Here is a 17,603-nt window from a genome sequence, read left to right as displayed (position 1 = left end):
CGGCTTCAGGGGCCAGGAAGGGCGGGGAAGCAGAATAGAAGGCAATGGTCACCTACCCAGCTAAATCTGCTGAGGGATAATCCTTTCCCCTGTGTAAGGAAGAGAAAGAAATGAGGACATGGCGATCAGTGTAGGCAAAAGAGTTCTTCACTAAACAAGCAAACAGTCAAGACAGTATTGGGTTGAGATGGAAAACATGTCTTATCACACAGGCCATGTCCCAGTGGGTGGCTGCGGCTGCCTGGAGCTCTGCGTTGGGTTTTGAGGGGAGGAGAGTTGGGGTCGGTCAGCACTGCCCACCCAGGTGCAGGAGGACAGGTGCAGGAGGTTGTCAGTCCTCTTCTGCTGGGGTGGAGCAGCACTGCCCACCCAGGTGCAGACGGACAGGTATAAAGGTTTGTCAGCCTTATTCTACTTGAGACCCATAGGGCAGAACACTCTGGGATGAATTAAGGTAGCTGTGAGTCCAGCTCTCTTTTTGGTGCATTTAGGGAGTTGAGGGAAGGTTTTTAAAATAAATTGATGATTGATCCAAAAATTCAGAGGTCTTACCTTTCCTTGTGATGGAGGTGGTGTGCGTGGCGTCACCTGGGAAGACAGAGAGTAGTGAGCGGACAGTTGGGTGTCCCCCTTCTGAGCAGCTCCAGCTCTCTCCTCAAGAGTCTGAGGGGGTCACTTGCCACTTCCTGACTAGCTACGGTTTGCTGAGTGTCTCTTTCTCAGAGGTATAAGTGCCCCCCTTTCTGATGGTGTCTCTATCTCTCAGGTATAACCCCCCCCCATTTTTGACATGTCTATCTCTCAGGTAAAAGGGCCCTCCTTTCCGATGGTGTCTCTATCTCTCGGGTATAAGGGCCACCAACTTTTCTGCTCTGCTTCCCATTTATCTTCTAATTGAACATGAAATACAGGGTCTGAGAATTTGAAAATAGTCAATGTGACACAGATCTCCCAGAAAATGTCTGAGAGAATGGGGAAATGTGTCAAAAAGGCCCTAAACTAGGGAATTGGTTTATCTCCGTGTGTGTTCCTGACACACCTGTCGAGCATTGTCAGAGATGGGTGGATTTCACTCACCAATGACCCCTTTTGTGGTTAGAGGTAAACCTAACATTCAGGGCTTTAAAATATCATCTTAAAATACCTGCTGCACAGAGAACTCATAATCAGGCGGCCTGGGCGTTTAAACTATCTAGTCTGAAAAGAAGCAGGTGCTTCAGTAGAACTCCCAGTCCTGTGGGTGGCACACACAGTCTGGAAGGCCTGCCTGGGCGGCCTTTAAAGGCAGGCACCAGGCTTGGTTCCCGAGGTGTCCTCCCCGAGGAGGCATGAGGGATCCCCTGTGGACGGCCATGGCTGTTGCCATCTCTCCCCGCCCCCCATGCACAATTTCTACCTTCCCTGTGACCCATTCGGAAGAGAATACTTACAATGTTCTTGAAAAAGTGGACTACAGGGTTTTCGTCTTGGGGTCGGCCATGCTGGGACTTCTGGGGCAGGGAGCCGTAATGGGTAGCCCTGGCTGCATGGTGTGCATCCTGAAAGACAGAGGCGAGCATGTCACAGAGAGTCATGGGGTCTAGGGCCAAAAGGAGCTGGGCTCTGCTCCTGGGTGGGCTCTGACTCTTTTCTTCTCTGGAAGAGGACTCTAAGCTAGGAGGCCGCTGACTGCACAGCTGCCCAGTGGCCCCAGTGGGGTCAATGGGCATGTCTTTGGCCGTGTCACTGCCACTTGCTCAGTGGATTTTGCATCAGTAATGCAGGCTCTGGCTCTCCTGGCGATGTGAATATGACAGAGGGGAACTCAGAGCAGCTAAGCAAAGCGCTAAGAGAGAAATATCATTTTCCCCAAGTTTCTGGCTTGGGTGAAAGACGATACTCAGAAATTACACATGAAACAACCCATGATTGCAAAAAACAAACCAGTCCACTGGCTTTGGAGCGAGTATGTAGCATGAAATAGCCCCCAATTCTGAGTAAGCGTCTCACAGTGCAGTGGTCACAGGCCTGTACGGTTTGGTGTGATCACTGCCAGACCTTGGGTAAGGAGGGAGTCAGGAGGGAAGAGCTGCTAGGGGGCGGATGACCTGGGCTGGCTCATAAACAATGGAGCCAGAACTTTCTAGGTCAGTAAACATTGCCCTTATTGTTAGCTCCTCTTAAGCCAGCCCCCACCTCACAGCAAGCCTTTGTACAAGGAAAATAAAGGCTGCCAAGTCCTGCACCATCCCCACGATAGGCTGTGGATGGAACCATTATGATCCATAGGATTTTCTTTGGCTGGTTTTCAGATGTTGATCACCAGGCCTTTCCTCCTAGTTCATCTTAGTCTGGAAGCTCTGCTGAAACCTGTTCAGCATCATAGCAACATGCAAGCCTCCACTGACAGACGGGTGGTGGCTGTGAATGAGGTACACTGGCGCAGGGATCAAATCGAGCCTCCAGCATGGAAGGCAAGAATTCTACCACCGAATGCCACTGCCCTCCTAAATATTGCCGCCAAATGGTGACCATCGATAGACAGCAACTCAGCATAGAGGAAAAACCGTAAACTCTGGAGGGAAGCAAGTGAAGCTGCTCATCTTGCAAGTTCGTGGGTAACACGCACACAGCTCACTCCAAGTGCCCAGGAACAGTGAACACCTGCGACGCAGTGAAGGGCAACAGCGTCGGGCTGGTCATACCAACTCAAGTTTCCACAGAAAGGAAGCTCCATCTACAGATGCGCTCAGTCATACCCTTCAAAACAAGACAGTTCTCTGGAAAGCCAAGCAAGAGGGCCTTGTCCAGCACTTGCTGAACTTATTTTGTAATTTCTCCCTCAGCTCTCTCTGCTTTCTCCCGCCCTACTCATATGTAAGCATCATGTAGGTGAGGAACATATGCCTGGAGAGGCAGTGGTCAGAGCAGTGTCCCCACAGGGCAGCCTGGCCTGGCTCAGTCTAAAAGGAACTGGTTAGATCACGTAAAAGCTGCACACAGCATTTCCCTTCGGGTGGTCAGCATTGTCCGCACCGTTTGGGAGCATGCTTCTTGTTCAGAAGAGACTTCTCTGCCAAAGTCTGACGCCCGACCCTCAGGAACTTAACGGCCATGGCTTTAATGGGCTTAACTTCCCAGGTGACACCTGGGCTACTGTAAACCGTATGGGTTACAGTGTAAGAGTTACAGGGATGGGGCTTGTAAAGTGCTGCTCATAGTCCTGGCATGTATCTTTTAATATTTATGGTTACCCCCGGATGCGGATCTTCATGCATGAAACTATCAGACTTGAATCTTACACACTCCTCTCCTCCAATGAAAGAATGAGTGGACAGTGAAGAGCGAAAAAACAAAGCAGAGTTCCCATCTGATAAGTGCTGCTCCAAAATAAGAAGACAGGATACTTTAAGTTACATACTTAACACTAATATTTTTAAGTGTCTAGTATGTCTGTGGAGTCCCTGAGTGGCGCAAATGGTTAAGTGGTTGGCTGCTAACTGAAAGGTTGGCGGTTGAGTGCACTCAGATTTCTCAGAAGAAAGACCTGGCAATCTGCTTCTGAAAAACCAGCCATTGAAATCCCTAGAGAGCATAGTTCAATTCTGACACAAGTGGGGTCACCAAGAGTCAGAGTCAACTTGACGGCAACTGGTAGTAGAATATGCCTACTAGGAGAGGTTATTTATTATATAGTATCCTAATGGCCTGAAATAATTAAAACCGCTAAAAAATTAGTACAATTCGCTCTTCCCTTGGTACTTACATACCATTTTTCTACATGTTGTATATTAGGTTTTGAGTCGCAGAAACATCACTCAGCCTTTAATCACCTATACTATGGTTAAAACCCAAAATTTAAATCACCTATACTGTGATTAAAACCCCCAAATTTAAAAATCACTATCATTTTTAATAGTATCAAATAACTAAAATATTTGGTATATATCTAGCCAAATATGTACAGAAACTTTATACTGAAAACTACAAAATGCTGATGAAAAAAATCAAAGAAGACCTAAGCAAATGGACAGACATTGCTGTGTTCATGGATTGGGAGACTCAACATAGTAAATATGTCAGTTCTCACCAAGTTGATCTACAGATTTAATGCAATTCCAGTCGAAATCCCAGCAAAATTTTGTGTAGGTGCAGACAAACCACCCCTTTCCCCCTAAAAAGAGCCAAACCCATTGCTGTCAAGTTGATTCCGACTCATAATGATCCTATAGGACAGAATAGAACTGCCCCATAGTTTCCAAGGAGCGGCTGGTGGATTTGAACACTGACCTTTTGGTTAGCAGCAAAGTGAAACAGATCCTAAAATATACGTGAAAATACAAAGGAGTCAAAATAGCCAAACAATTTTGAAAAAGAAGAATTAAGTTGGAGGAATCACGTTACTTGATTTTAAGACTTACTGTAAAGCTACAGTAATAAAAGCAATGTGGTACTGATAGCGAGACAGATACACAGTCAATGGAACCGAATGGAGTCCAGAAAGAGTTCCACACCAGTATAACCCATTGATTTTTGACAAAGGCTAAAAGGCAATTTGGCAGAGAAAGGATAGTCTTCCAACAATTTGTGTTGGAACAAATGGACATCCATGCACAAAAAAAAAAAAAAAAAAAAAAGACCCTCAACCCAAATTCACACCTTATACAAAAATTACTCAAAATGGGTCATAAATCTCTACCTACAAAGTAAAAGTATAAAGCTTTTAGAAGAAAATGTAGGAGAAAATCTTCATGACCTGGTTAGGCCACAGATTCTTAGACATGACACCAAAACACCATCCATAAAAAGAAAAAAATTGATAAACTGGACTTAATCAAAATTCAAATTTTTTGCCCTGCAAATGACATTGTTAAGACCATGAAAGACAAGCCGGGAGAAACTATTTCCAAATTATATCCAACAAAGGACCCGAAAGCAGAATATTGAAAGGACTCTCAAAACTCACTAGTAAGGAACCAAACAACCCAGTGAAAGAAATGGACAAAACGCTTGAACAGATACTTCATCAAAGAGGACAAATGAAAGGAAAATAAGAACAGGAAAAGATGTTCAACGTTATCAGTTATTAGGGGAATGCAAATCAAAACCGTGTTCGGATACTACTATATACTTATAAGAATGGCTAAAAAAAAAAAAAAAAATTGACAATACCAAGTCCTGGCAAGGATGTGGAGCAACTGGGACTCTCATACATAGCTGATGGGAATCCAAAATTGTATAGCCACTCCATAAAATAATTTTTTTACCAAGTTAACCATATACCCACCATATAACCTAGCAACCCCACTCCCTGCTTTGGAAGATAAAAGAAAAATTATGTATCATTGGAAGTGATATTTATAATGAATATTGGTCACCAATATTTGGAGGGAAAAGTACTTTAAATCTGAGATAAAAACTTACGTTCACACAAAAACCTGCACATGAATGTGTACAGCAGCCCTTTACCTAATCACTAAAAACTGCAAACAACCCAAATGTTCTTCAACAGGTGAATAGATAAACAAACCGTGGTATCTGCATACCATGAAGTGCTACTCAGCAATAAAAAGGAGTACAATTATGCATGCCTCAACTCAAAGGAATCTCAAAAACATTATGCTGAGTAAGAGTCCAGCCTGAAAAGGTGTCATACTGCATGATTCCACTTACATGACATTCTCAGAAAGACTAAGCTCTAGTGAGAAGGCCAGGTCACTAGGTTGCCAGGGGTGAGGAATATTCGGGGTGTATGTGACTACAAAGGTATAGCAGGATGGAGTTTTTTGGGGTGAGCATCCTTATTTTGATGGTAGTGACACGAATCTATACAAGTGTTAAAATTCATAAAGCAGTACACCAAAAGAATCCATTTTACTGTATGTTATTTTATAAAATAAAACCAAAAAACCTAAACCCGTTGCCGGTGAGTCAATTCCAACTCATAGCAACCGTATAGGACAGAGTAGAACTTCCCCCGTAGGAAGTGGCTGGTATATTCAAACTGCCAACATTTTGATTAGCAGCTGTGGTCTTAACCACTGTGCCGTCAGGGCTCTATAAAATTAGATGAAGTCATTCAATATGGCCTATCATTATAGGATTACCATGAGTTAGAATCAACTTGATGGCAATGGTTTTTTTTGGTATCATTATGTACCCAAAAATTGAGTGCATGGAAACATATCATTCTTGAATTTCCTGGTCTGAAATCTCTGTATATGTAAGCCTTGTCTGCTCTCTAAGTACACACATCTCATTTCCACAGCTGAGCTTTGGTTTAGACCGTCCCTGACACCAAGTATGTCTGTATTTTTGAACCACGTGGCACCTCCTGGTGTTGGATTGTCTGTTTTACCTTTCCGCGAACATCTTGTTTTTTCAGCTAGGCTTGAGTCTTTTGGAGGACCCCATCTCCCAAACACACACCAAAGTCTACCTTATCTCCAAACGTTTGGGCAGTTAGACCCACACAATGGAACTCAGTAAATATAAAACGAACAAAGGAACAAAAAAGCCCAGGTTCTCCGGCAGCCCTCTGAAGCCGGAAGACTCCATCCTGCCTGGGTTTCACGCTAACCATCTGCATGGCCTGGAGCAGGTCCCTTCGTGGGCAGGGATTCTGGTGCCTCAGGTGTAAAACATGGATATTGAAACAGAGAATTACTAAGAGACTTTTCAGCTCTAAACTTTACTAAGAGGCCACCTTTGAATAGAAGGCGGGAAATGGAAGGCAATTACCCAGTGAGGTTATATCTCAGGGTGTTTCCTAAGACTCCAGGTCTGGTTCTGTATCCCTAAAGGGTGGCAGTGAGGCACAGGAGAAAAAGCTGAGAATGGCATCCTTTGTTGTCATGGCGACAGTACCCACCACCAGGGACTGAGAAGACAAGGAAGGCTCATCTGCTCTGGCCTCCACATCTCCGGCTGCCTCCCATTACTCAGACAGAAAAGATGTCTTCAGCTCCCATCTCTCCTTCCCTCAACAGCTTGCAATGACCATTTCACGCTGTGAATACCAGCACGTGTCATTTTGAAGGTCCACCTACTGGACAGCGTTAGAGGTTTTGAGATTCGCAGTGGAGTAACAGGTCAAGCCCTCTCCTGAGGAAGTGCTGGTCAAGCACGTGCAGTAAGTCTAGGTGTTGGAGTCCAGTTCCTGGAGGAGGAGGGCAGCCTCGGCCATGGTCGGGAAGGCCCTTGTCCCTTCTGGATGACTGACCTGGCCACCTCCCGCCCTCACGCCAGCTGCCAGCCCTTCAGCCACTCGTCCAGGCCTGGCCCCTGGCCTTGTCACTATGTACTCCTGCACCTCGATTCAATGCTAGGATGCAGATCTGGGAGCTTCCATGAGGAACAGGTGGGGTGTTAATGGGAAATGTTAGTCAGCATACCTGAAAACTAGTGGGGCTCTTTGGTTTGTTTGCTGTATTTTACAATTTACGGGGTGCGGTATTTAGGCATTCTCTCATGCCTTACTTACCACCAGGTAAGAGCTGAGATGCAGGCAGACTGGCCCTGGCCCCGCCACACTGTGGGGGAAAGGGGCTGGAGGTCATGGAGCCTACCCCACCTCCACTGGGTGAGGTAGGACATTTGTACACAAGATTTGGCTGGTTTATTTGGAACCGAATATTTGGGACAAGTGAAATGTGGGGAAAAAAGAAGTTTTAATATTTTTAAATGAAAGCTTCCGAATGTTTTGAAAAATAATACATTCTTTTTATAGAAAATACTGGCTAAATAGAAAAGTTTATAGAAGAAATTCTGCCACCTAGGGATGACTTTGGCTGACATTTTGAAGAACACTGTTTTAGATGTGACTTGATGCATGAACAAAGATGGAGAAACACGCATATGCCTTCAAGGTGATCAGACCATGCATACTATTTTGTTCCCCTAACTTTTCTTTTTTTTTTCCTCCACAAAAGCACATTTTTTCTTAATTAAAACAAATAAACAAACAAACCATTTTTCTCAATTTAAGCACCATGGTAGGAGGAGCTTGGGTTAAAAGGTGATCGCTTCATTTACCTTTAAAATAAATTGCTCCCTCCATGTGAACCTGGAAACCCTGGTGGCGTAGTGGTTAAGTGCTACAGCAGTTCAAATCCACCAGGCACTCCTTGGAAACTCTACGGGGCAGTTCTATTCTGTCCTATAGGCTTGCTATGAGTCGGAATAGACTCGACGGCAGAGGGTTTGGTTTGGGTTTGTATGAATCTGTTCCAATGTACTGTTCGTTATTGTGTAACTTAATAGAGTCACTATGAGTTGGAATCGACTCAACGGCACTGGGTTTTTGGGTTTGGAACTTATTTTCCTTCAACCTGTGATGATGTTCTTCACCAGCAAGGGGAGCCCTTATATATGGTTTACATGCAGAGGCAGGTTATCCAATACGCAAGGTGACCACTGGCTTACTTGTGCTTATCTACTAATCTGTAGTGAACAATTAATTTCACATGGTTCCATGTGAAATTGTTTATTACAGATTAAGTAAGCACAAGTAAACCTGTGCTTACCTCCCTTACTGGGTCAACTGCCCCTGTCGGTGATTGCAAATTTGAAAAGAGGCTTTGATTCTGTAGGAAGGTGCTATGAGGCTGGAAGAGAGATCTCAGCCATACCTAGAAACAGAAACTTCGATGTGGTGAAAAAATGTGAAATTGTTCACTACAGACGATCTGGTAAGCAAGGTAAGCACCGTGCTTACCTTGCCTATTGGATAATCCGCCCCCCTTTACACGTTGCTTCTTCAGCCACCAGGAGGGGTTTATAAGTTTTACAAGGCCCTCTAAGGTTTAGAAAAAAAAAAAATTGTCTAGAAGAGCTGAAAGTCCTTAGACTTGGAAATAGGAGCTAGGTCTTTGCCCGACATATCTGAAGATCAAGACCATCATTGGGGTAAAGACTCACCCTGCTGAATACACAATGGGGCTGTTTTATGAAGAGAGGGACGAGGTGTTTGTCTCCACCATCATTTGCATTTAGATTTGATTAACGGATGGGACCATTTGCTGTCAGAGAAAATGCTGTATCTGGATAGAATGAATATCCACCGTGCCTGAGATTTTTGTGGTTAGGAAACAAAAATGTACTAACCCTTACAGCTGCTAAACAAAAGGATGGCAGTTCGAATCCACCAGTCACTCCTTGGAAATTCTATGGGGCAGTTCTACTCTGTTCTGTAGGTCACTATGAGCCGAAATTGACTTGATGGCAATGGGTTTGGTTTTTTTGGTAGCTCTCACTTTATTTCTTGCCTGAGAGAGGAATTTAAACCATTTCCTGAATCAGCCATCTAGAATGTTCACTATTGAAATCATGGTGACCACATGGTCTGGGACCTGCCTGTGTCCGCCAGTGCCTGGACCCCGAGTCCAGTCTGTGAGCTCCATGCTGGGTCACACCCGGCCCAACGAGACCTGGGCTCTCTCCCTTCTCTCTCCCCACTTCAGCTTACTTGCTTTTCTCTTCTGGATGAGTGATATTGGCTGGGTGCAAGGGAGCAGTCACAGAATAATAACAAAACATTGGATAAGTAAGCACCAATAAAGCTAACTGGAAGATTGCCCATGTACAGAATATATGGTTTCTTTTATCCCAGAGAATTACAGAGCCAACTCTGTTCCGTAACTTTAAAACCACAACTCCAATACCTTGCTTGTCTACACCTCCACCCCTAATGACCAAGAGTGTTCATAATGGTGAAAAAGGCTTGAGGCATGTTGCAAAATATCATAAAATCCTATAAATACCAGTCAAGAGGCTCTGGCTTCCCTCCAGATCACATAATTCAACAAAACATCATCACCACATATATGAACATTAAATGCCATTCCATGCCAGTTGCTGTTGAGTTGATTCCGACTCATGGTGCCCCCATGTGTGTCAGAGTAGAACTCTGCTTCATAGGATTTTTAATGGCTGATTTATTTTGGAAGCAGATTGCCAGGACTTTCTCCTGAGGTATCTCTGGATGGACTTGAACCTCTAACCTTTCGGTTAGCGGCAGAGTGCGTCAACCCTTTGCAGCACCCAGGGTCTCCAACATTGATATTAACATAACATATATTAACATTTTTATATTAACAAAATATATTTTGTTTCTCTACTTTCAGTGTATTTTACTACATACTAGTTTTTGGGAGCTTGATCCTTCAAATACGTTGTACCTCTGATAGCTGAGTCTTGACAACACCTGTGTCATCTTTTCTTCATGACGGAAAACAGTGAGTTATCTCTATGTGCAGTTGCTATTGGGAAACCTCTGCCCTTTGTGAACCTGAAATCGTACATTCTCATGGAGGTTACCTGGTAGGTGTCCCTCACACCAGGCTTTCCCCACCTCAGCCCACCACTGACCTCCTGGTCTTCTACTACAGAGACTTAGCAAGACTTAAGCAGAGACCAAGACCTGTTGGTGCTTGGCCACATGACGTCAGCACACAGCCCTGGTGGAAGTGCCCTGGAGGAGGTGCCCTGAGGCTGCCCCACGGCCGCACAAAGTCAGCCTAACTTGTTCTCGACAACCCATTAGAAAGATGTCCCTTTGCTGACCCATCTCAAGTGTGTCCAGATGTTAATATTCCCGTGGCTAAAAGCAGTGACAATTTTCGTGTTGGCGTTTACTTAACCAAAAATCATCCAATTTCCGGGGACATGTATTTCTCCTTACATCTCCAAAAGGAAAAAAGGAAAGTAGTAAAGAAAGAGCTTCTACTTGCTTTTAAAATCTGGTGTGTATGTGCTATTATGTTTTCTACATTGCCTGTAGACCAGACATGCTACTCAGCCTTGCTCTACGCAAAGCCCCATTTTCCAGATGTGTAAATGAAGGCTGAAAAGGGGTGAGTTCCCTAACATTTAGCACAGTGCTCTATCCCTAGGGGTGCACTGCCCCGCAGGACGCTTGTCTACTGGACACTGGACAACCGTCACACTCCAGACCTGGATCTCAGCAGCAGACAGAGAAACTCAGCGGCCAGCACATGACACAAGGACAAGGTAGGCGAGAGTGGACTTTAGAAAACTACGTGGTGTTTTCTTTACAAAGTTTGTAGACTTACCTTACGTTGTGAAGCTATGAGCCATAAAAATGTGCTGTTACATGAGAAAAGGGAACAAGTGTCTGTAGATGGAGTCAGTTCAGTATGTCAGTTAGTACCTAGGGAATTGGAAAGGTGGTAAGTGCTGCTCAATGCCACCAAACTACTCCCAGCTATTTGGTAAATACTGATAGTTAGACACAACAAATGCAAACCTAGTCAATGTTTTTTATTGTCAATGAGCTGAGGTTTTTCCATTCCCTGATCATTTTTAAGGATGCTGGCTTATTAACTCATTTAAAACTAGGGTCTGGTCAGTTCCTGCTTTCAGTGGGAAAGTTATACCTGACACAACAGACTATTTTGTCTGGATCTTTCTATTTTGTTCAATTGACTAAACACAGACAAACTTATACCTTCCGACACTTATTCCTTTAGCTTGCAGGTTGAATGCCGCTTAATTTTTTTGCATATATCCACAATGTAGCCTGAACAACTCCTGCTGTTCATTCAGGTTTCCCAGGCAGACGGAGCATGAGAGTAAAGAAATTTGCATTTTGCTTCCCCCCATCTCCCCACCACTGGGAAATCTTTGATTCTTGTGGCATTCTCAAGACAATCAGATAGCAGGAGCTAAGAGCTTTATGTATTTAGCCTGTTTGAGACCAAGACAATAAAGGTGTGTCGTTTTCTGAACTGCCAAAGACAAGAAAGAACAACTGAGTAAGATTTGGAGTACATGTTTTTTTCTTGTGACAGTAATAATAACATATTCTTTTCCAATATACAGTGAAACCTGCGAGAGCTGGAACTCAATGGGACTGCCTTGTTTTTCTGGGTCTCGCAAGTTTCCTGCTTTTGACAGGGTGCAGCCTTGTCACTTTTCTATTGCTCGATTTGGTGGGTTTCCACCTTTCGCTGGTTCTGGCTTTTGCAGATATGACTGTAGTATTCTTTATCCATTTTTTTCTCAGTAGTCATTGAGCCAACTCATGGCTTCCCCATGTGTGTCAGAGTAGAACTGTACTCCATAGGGTTTTCAATGACTGATTTTTCAGAAGCAGATCGCCAGGCCTTTCTTCCAAGGCACCTTTAGGTGGACTTGAACCTCCAACTTTCTGGTTCACAGCTGAGCATATTAACTGTTTGCACCACCCAAGCACTCCTTCTAATACATCATTGCTAAATTGAGTCCTGTAATACAGTTCACTATGAAAGGGACTCACTTTTCCCACCCCTTCCCTTGCTTCACTGCTTAAACAATCCTTCACACCCCTTGAAACTTTGTGTAAATGATATAGCCTCCTCACAGATTTCCCGAAAGGGGCAGTGGCATGAACACCTCCCTCCATTCTATCAAATGGCTCTCCTACCTTGACTGGCACATGTATTTCCCACCTAAATACGGGTGTGAGAGACAGATAGGTACACAATAAGCCTGTCTGTCTGTCTGCCGTCCTGGTCTGTAAGCCATCTGAAGGGAAGATTGGGGCATCTTTATGCCCATGGCAACTAGCCTTGTAGCCGAACTCGGTGCCAATAAAGTGAATGTAATTGAGCAGAACGCGTGCATCAAAGCTCACCTGTTTGCTGATTAAATGGCATGTCTGACTGTAAATTGTGTGAGTTGTGATCTTTCTCCCTTTCAAATCAGGCCCAGGATATATCGTCTGAGTCACATTCTTTCTCCCATCATCCCCAACCCCCGGGGACCCCTGGACAACGCTGCTCTCTCTTGCTGCCTTTCACCATCACCAAGTTTTGTTGATGTGTTTCTCAGAAGAAACAATGACGCTACTTCTGGGCAAAGGGCTCCTACTGTGCCTCGGGAGAGAGGGCTGGGTTCTTCCCCACAAGGTCGGGCCAGTTTACATTTTGCAATCTGGAGAGAATTCTTTTCTGTCTCAATGATAGATGCTGTTTTTCCTGTGTTTTTCCCTTTGCAGAGCTTAAGAATATGTTTGTTCTTGATTTACTGACTTGAATGAGTTTAATTAAAGCCAGTGGCTCTTTCTTCCTTTATAGAAAGCTGTGTTATATCAACAACAGGCTTTTCTTTATACTGCTGGGATGCACAGACAAAACTTTGATCTAAATGGAAATGTTGGGTTACCTGGTGACTGTTGTGCAAATACATTTCTCCTGGGCATAAAAAAATTGGAAATGCTAATATGGGGTGTGGCGGGGCCCTGGGGATAGAGGGTCCTGCGTTAGTCTGAGATCACCCCTGGCCTTCTCCTCAGGTGGGGTTGTTCTTTTCCCCCACCTTTAAAGGGCTCCATGTCCAAGCATGGGAGATTCTACTTCAGGAAACCAAGTAGCTGAGGCTGTGATCTGGACGCTGCCAAACGAGGCGTGTTTTGGGAGCACATCCGGTTTCTGTTCTCCTCTCCACCATGTTTCTCCCTGAAGCGAGGGAATGAAGGATCTAAGCCTCCTTTGGAGGGGCCACTTGCCCCCACTTGGTGGCGACGTCAGGTCAGGGTCTGAGGCCTCTCGCAGAGACTAGCAGAAGGCAGGGTGTGCACCCAGGGCCCCCAGCACTGAGCAGGCTCTTCCACGTGACTGTATTTTCTGATCTGGAATTCAGCCTCCAAGGGGAAGTACCCTGGTGCATGGTTCCCAGCCACTGCTCCCTGTAAGGGTTTTCCATCAGGAAGGGGGGCAGTGGAGGTGGGCAAGGCACCTCTGAGCTGAACACTGCTCCCACACCTGCTAAGTCACCGTTGGTACATCTTTTCCCCTTGTCTTGGGTGAGCCCCATGATGCAGAGCCTGCTCTCTGCAGTCACTGTGCAGAAGATGCTCTGTCAGGAAGCCACTCGCACAGCCCCATGCCTGGTCTCAGCAGCTACAGGACCCACACAGCACAATGGCCCTCGGGTGTCTTCTCCCGGGGAGCGCATGCTGTCCCACTGACTTGCACCACTTGGAGCTGATGGATAGGAGCTCAAGTCTAGTCCGGCTGTTCTCCAATGCTGAGTTCTGGGACTTTGTGGCTGTTTCTTAAAAAAATAGCTGGGAGCAGTCTTGGGTGCTGGACTTGACCATTCTGATTTCTTTTCTTTGCCCCCAAGCTCCCATCTTTTAAGACCTCAGTGCCTGCAATGGGTAGAAGTCTTTCGTTAGCGTAGATATTAAGCGAACGTTACACAAGATGCATAAGCCAAAACAGTGGCTACCAGAATGCCTTTTTCTTGGTTTGGGGATTCAGTTGTGCACTTGCAGCAGAAGACGGGTATCCAGGAGTGGGTTCTGGAAAATTCTGTTTGGATGGAATAGCAAAGCAGCAACAGGCTTTCTAGCAAAGAAAGGCTGTGAGCCCATGGTCTAGGTGCGGTAGGGAACAGCCTCACGGGGGCAGTGTAAGGGAGAGGCCAGGTCCGAAGACAGCGGGGCAGCCACCCATCTCCAAAGAGAGGGTCCCACTTTGGGTCCTTCCTGCTGGAGGCTAATGGGCTCAGAGCACAGCCATTAGAATCATTCAGGCTTGGTCAGAGCATTTACTGAAGACACTGGGTTTCTGAAACCTGGAGAAGCAGCATGCAGACAGACTATGTAGTCTTCCCGGTGAGTGATGCTGGGCTGGTGCGGGGGACGATGAGATTTTCTCTCTTTCCTGAGCAGAACAAGAACTAACAGGCGTAACTTACACCCAGTCGCTTTCCTCACGACCCCTGGGTAGGGCCTGAGGTGTCATCACAGTGGATGTGAGGTCTCCCCTGAGACTGAAAGATGCAGTAGGACCCTAGTCTTCGGAGAAATATTTGCTATCATTTGATCTGACACGTCCATTTTGGGGCTGGGGACATTGAGGCCCAAGAGCAGAGAAGCCACTGGCCGAAAGGCCAGTGCTTGTGTCAGGGGAGCCTGGAACCAGATCTTCCAGGTGTAGGTGCAGCTCTTTACAGCAGCTACCCTAGGCTTTTCTAGAACAGCTTCATGCAGCATGGAGGCAGGAGACGTGATCATACCCGTGTCGCCCAAGGCATCCGTTAGTGAAGAAATGTGCATCTCTTTTCCTGTGTGTTCACGCAAATTTTACGTGTTGGCAGGACAGATGGTTATTTCTGCTGCTGCTGTTGTTTTACATGCAAGGAAACCACGCTCAGAGACGGGGCACGACTGGCCCAAAGACACGTCACCATGAAGTGGTACAGTCTGGACTGAAACGTGTATTTTTGATTATCAAATATTTGTGACTCTTGAAACTCCAATGATGCTGTGGGAAGAGTTGGGTTCAGAAGCAGGGTCTTTTAGCAAATGCTGTCAGCACTCACTGATGGGCAGGAGGCCGAGGGAGGAGCTTCTAACCCACCTGCAGATAGCTGAAGCCTTGTTGTTGTTTTTGTTAGCTGCTGTGCTCAAGTCTCCCCAGACTCATGGCAACCACATGCACAACGGAACTAAATGCTGCCTGGTCCAGTGCCACCCCATGATGGGTTGTGGATCCAAGTGTTGTGATTTTCTTTGGCTGACTTTCAGAAGCAGATTACCAGGCCTTTCTTCCTAGTCTGTCTTAGTCTGGAAGCTCCCCTGAAACCTGTTCAGCATCACAACAACATGCAACCCTCCACTGACAGATGGGTGGTGGCCGTGCATGAGGTATGTTGACCGGGAATTAAACCTGGGTCTGCCGCGTGAAAGAGGAGAATTCTACCACTGCCTCCTTAACTGGAGCATTAAGGACTTTCTGAAGAAAAAGAAGTGTTGGACATTAATTTATTAATAACCATGGCTGTGGAGTTGATTCTGACTCATGGTGGCCCTGTGTGTGCAGAACAGAACTGTGCTCCATAGCATAGGGTTTTCTTGGCTGTAATCATTACAGAAGCAGATCACCAGGCCTTTCTTCCATGGCACCACAGGGTGGGGTCAAACCACCCACTTCTCAATTAGTAGTTGAATGCGAACCAGGAACAGAAAAGCCGCTGGCCCAAAGGCAAGCACTGGTGTCAGGGTGACAGTTCTCAGCCTAATCCATGAACGGACATTAATTCATTAGTGTTTGGATGGACATTATCACAAAGCATTCCCCTGCTGTTCATTGTTTGTCTCCAGAGTCCGGAACGCGGAGGTTGACTTTGTGAATGTGGGGACGCTTCCATGGTCACCTGTCGTGTCCTTGCATCCGCCCCCTGCTCCTCCTCCCGGCTCCTCTCATTTCCTGCAGGAATCGAGGGCTGTGTGCTGATTCCCCCAGCATGTTTAGAGGTGCTTGCTTTGTGTAGGGCACTGTACAAGGGTCAGACCAAGAGAGGCAAGGTCCCTGCCCTCATGGGCTTGACAAGGAGGGGAGGTGGCATCAGACAGAAGAGAAAACATAAGGAAAAAGCACCTGCCTGTTCTCCCATCGTGCACTCCGTTCCTTCTTCCTCCCTTGGAATTCTTGCGTTTCCAGCTTATGTTTGTGTTCTCAAATCTTACTTCATCGTCTACTGTGTTCACCTAGACCCACCCACCTCCGGTCATGCTGTGTTCCTCATATAAACCGGTGTTATACGAGTCCTTAGAAAGACGTGGAGTCTTGTGGAATCTAGGAATTCCCAGCCTGGAGTCTGGTTCCGGAAGTCCCAACAACTGCATTGGAATTGATTATTCTTTCACATGTTGCCTTGGATTTTACCCTGACAGAGAGCAGGAAGGTGCTGTGGCCATCAGAGAGAGAGCGTTGTCAGCTGGCCTGGCCAGTACCCATGGGGGTGTCCAGGCCGTGGGGAGGAAGTTGGGTTCTGGACACGTGCCTGACCCCACAGGCCCTCACCCTTGAGCTACTCGAGGCTGTGGCTTCTCATCTGCTCTCCCCCTCACATGCCTGTGGTGCAAGCCTTTGGTCACTGAGTCCTGGACCTACCAGTGCGTTTAAATCCTCGAAGTCAGTCCCGTCCTTGCCAGCCATTCTTGAGGCTGGGGGAGCAAGTTTGCTCTCTAGTGATCATGGCCACTGTCAGGGATGAAGAAGGACCCAGGACTTCTGGAGGAAGACTGTCAAAGTAAGCAAACCTCCTTCTCAGAAAGGAGAGAGTCCCTGGGCTTGTTCTCTTAGTATGACGACAGCTGGGGTTGCAGCTTCGTGATGCGCTGCTTACTGGACAGGCACCTTGGGTCTGCAGGTGGCTGCTGCCTCCTCTGCAGGGATGGATTAACCGTAAGCACCGGCTTACAGTAAACGATGTGGTAAAAAAAAAAACAAAACACGTGAAATTATGCACTACAGATGAGTAAATAAGCACAAGCTAACCTATGTGTACCTTGCTTATTGGGTCATCCGTCCCTGCTCCTGTGTCTCCCCTTACCCACTGAAGCAGGTTAGCGGCCTGCACGGTCTGGCACAGCTGGCATGGGGCGAAGGAACAGCCCCTGAGGCGGGTGCCATGAAGGCACCTGCAGGGTTTTCCACGAGGACCCCAGAGCAGTGTTAGTGCACTCAGAACATGGCCTCGCAGATGCACGCATCCCCAGGACAACATGGGGGCTGGTCTCCAGGTAACTGTGCCTCTGGTTTTAACTGATGCTCTGTCTGCCCTTCCCTTCGTTTAAGAGACCTGTAAATAGAAACACACACACACCACAC

At 46.2% G+C, this 17,603-nt stretch overlaps 1 protein-coding gene across 10 annotated transcripts in view; it reads right to left on the bottom strand.

The window, feature by feature from the left end:
- Window positions 1–17,603, bottom strand: part of MBP (myelin basic protein) — a 126,247-nt gene that overhangs the window by 8,536 nt on the left and 100,108 nt on the right. For 4 of the 10 annotated variants that reach the window (XM_064294387.1, XM_064294381.1, XM_064294383.1 and 1 more), the window contains 3 exons: window positions 1,431–1,538; window positions 553–588; window positions 57–89 (listed from right to left, as the gene is read on the bottom strand). In XM_064294387.1, coding sequence (XP_064150457.1) covers window positions 57–89; window positions 553–588; window positions 1,431–1,538 — 177 coding nt within the window. Of the gene's footprint in view, window positions 1–56; window positions 90–552; window positions 589–1,428; window positions 1,539–4,625; window positions 17,189–17,603 lie in introns of those variants that run through there. The other 6 variants (XM_064294382.1, XM_064294384.1, XR_010323430.1 and 3 more) reach the window with 5 other exon arrangements.

This window comes from Loxodonta africana, chromosome 11, assembly GCF_030014295.1.
Source record: "Loxodonta africana isolate mLoxAfr1 chromosome 11, mLoxAfr1.hap2, whole genome shotgun sequence".
In the NCBI taxonomy this organism is placed as follows: domain Eukaryota; kingdom Metazoa; phylum Chordata; class Mammalia; order Proboscidea; family Elephantidae; genus Loxodonta; species Loxodonta africana.
This window is presented reverse-complemented; position numbering and strand designations above follow the sequence as displayed.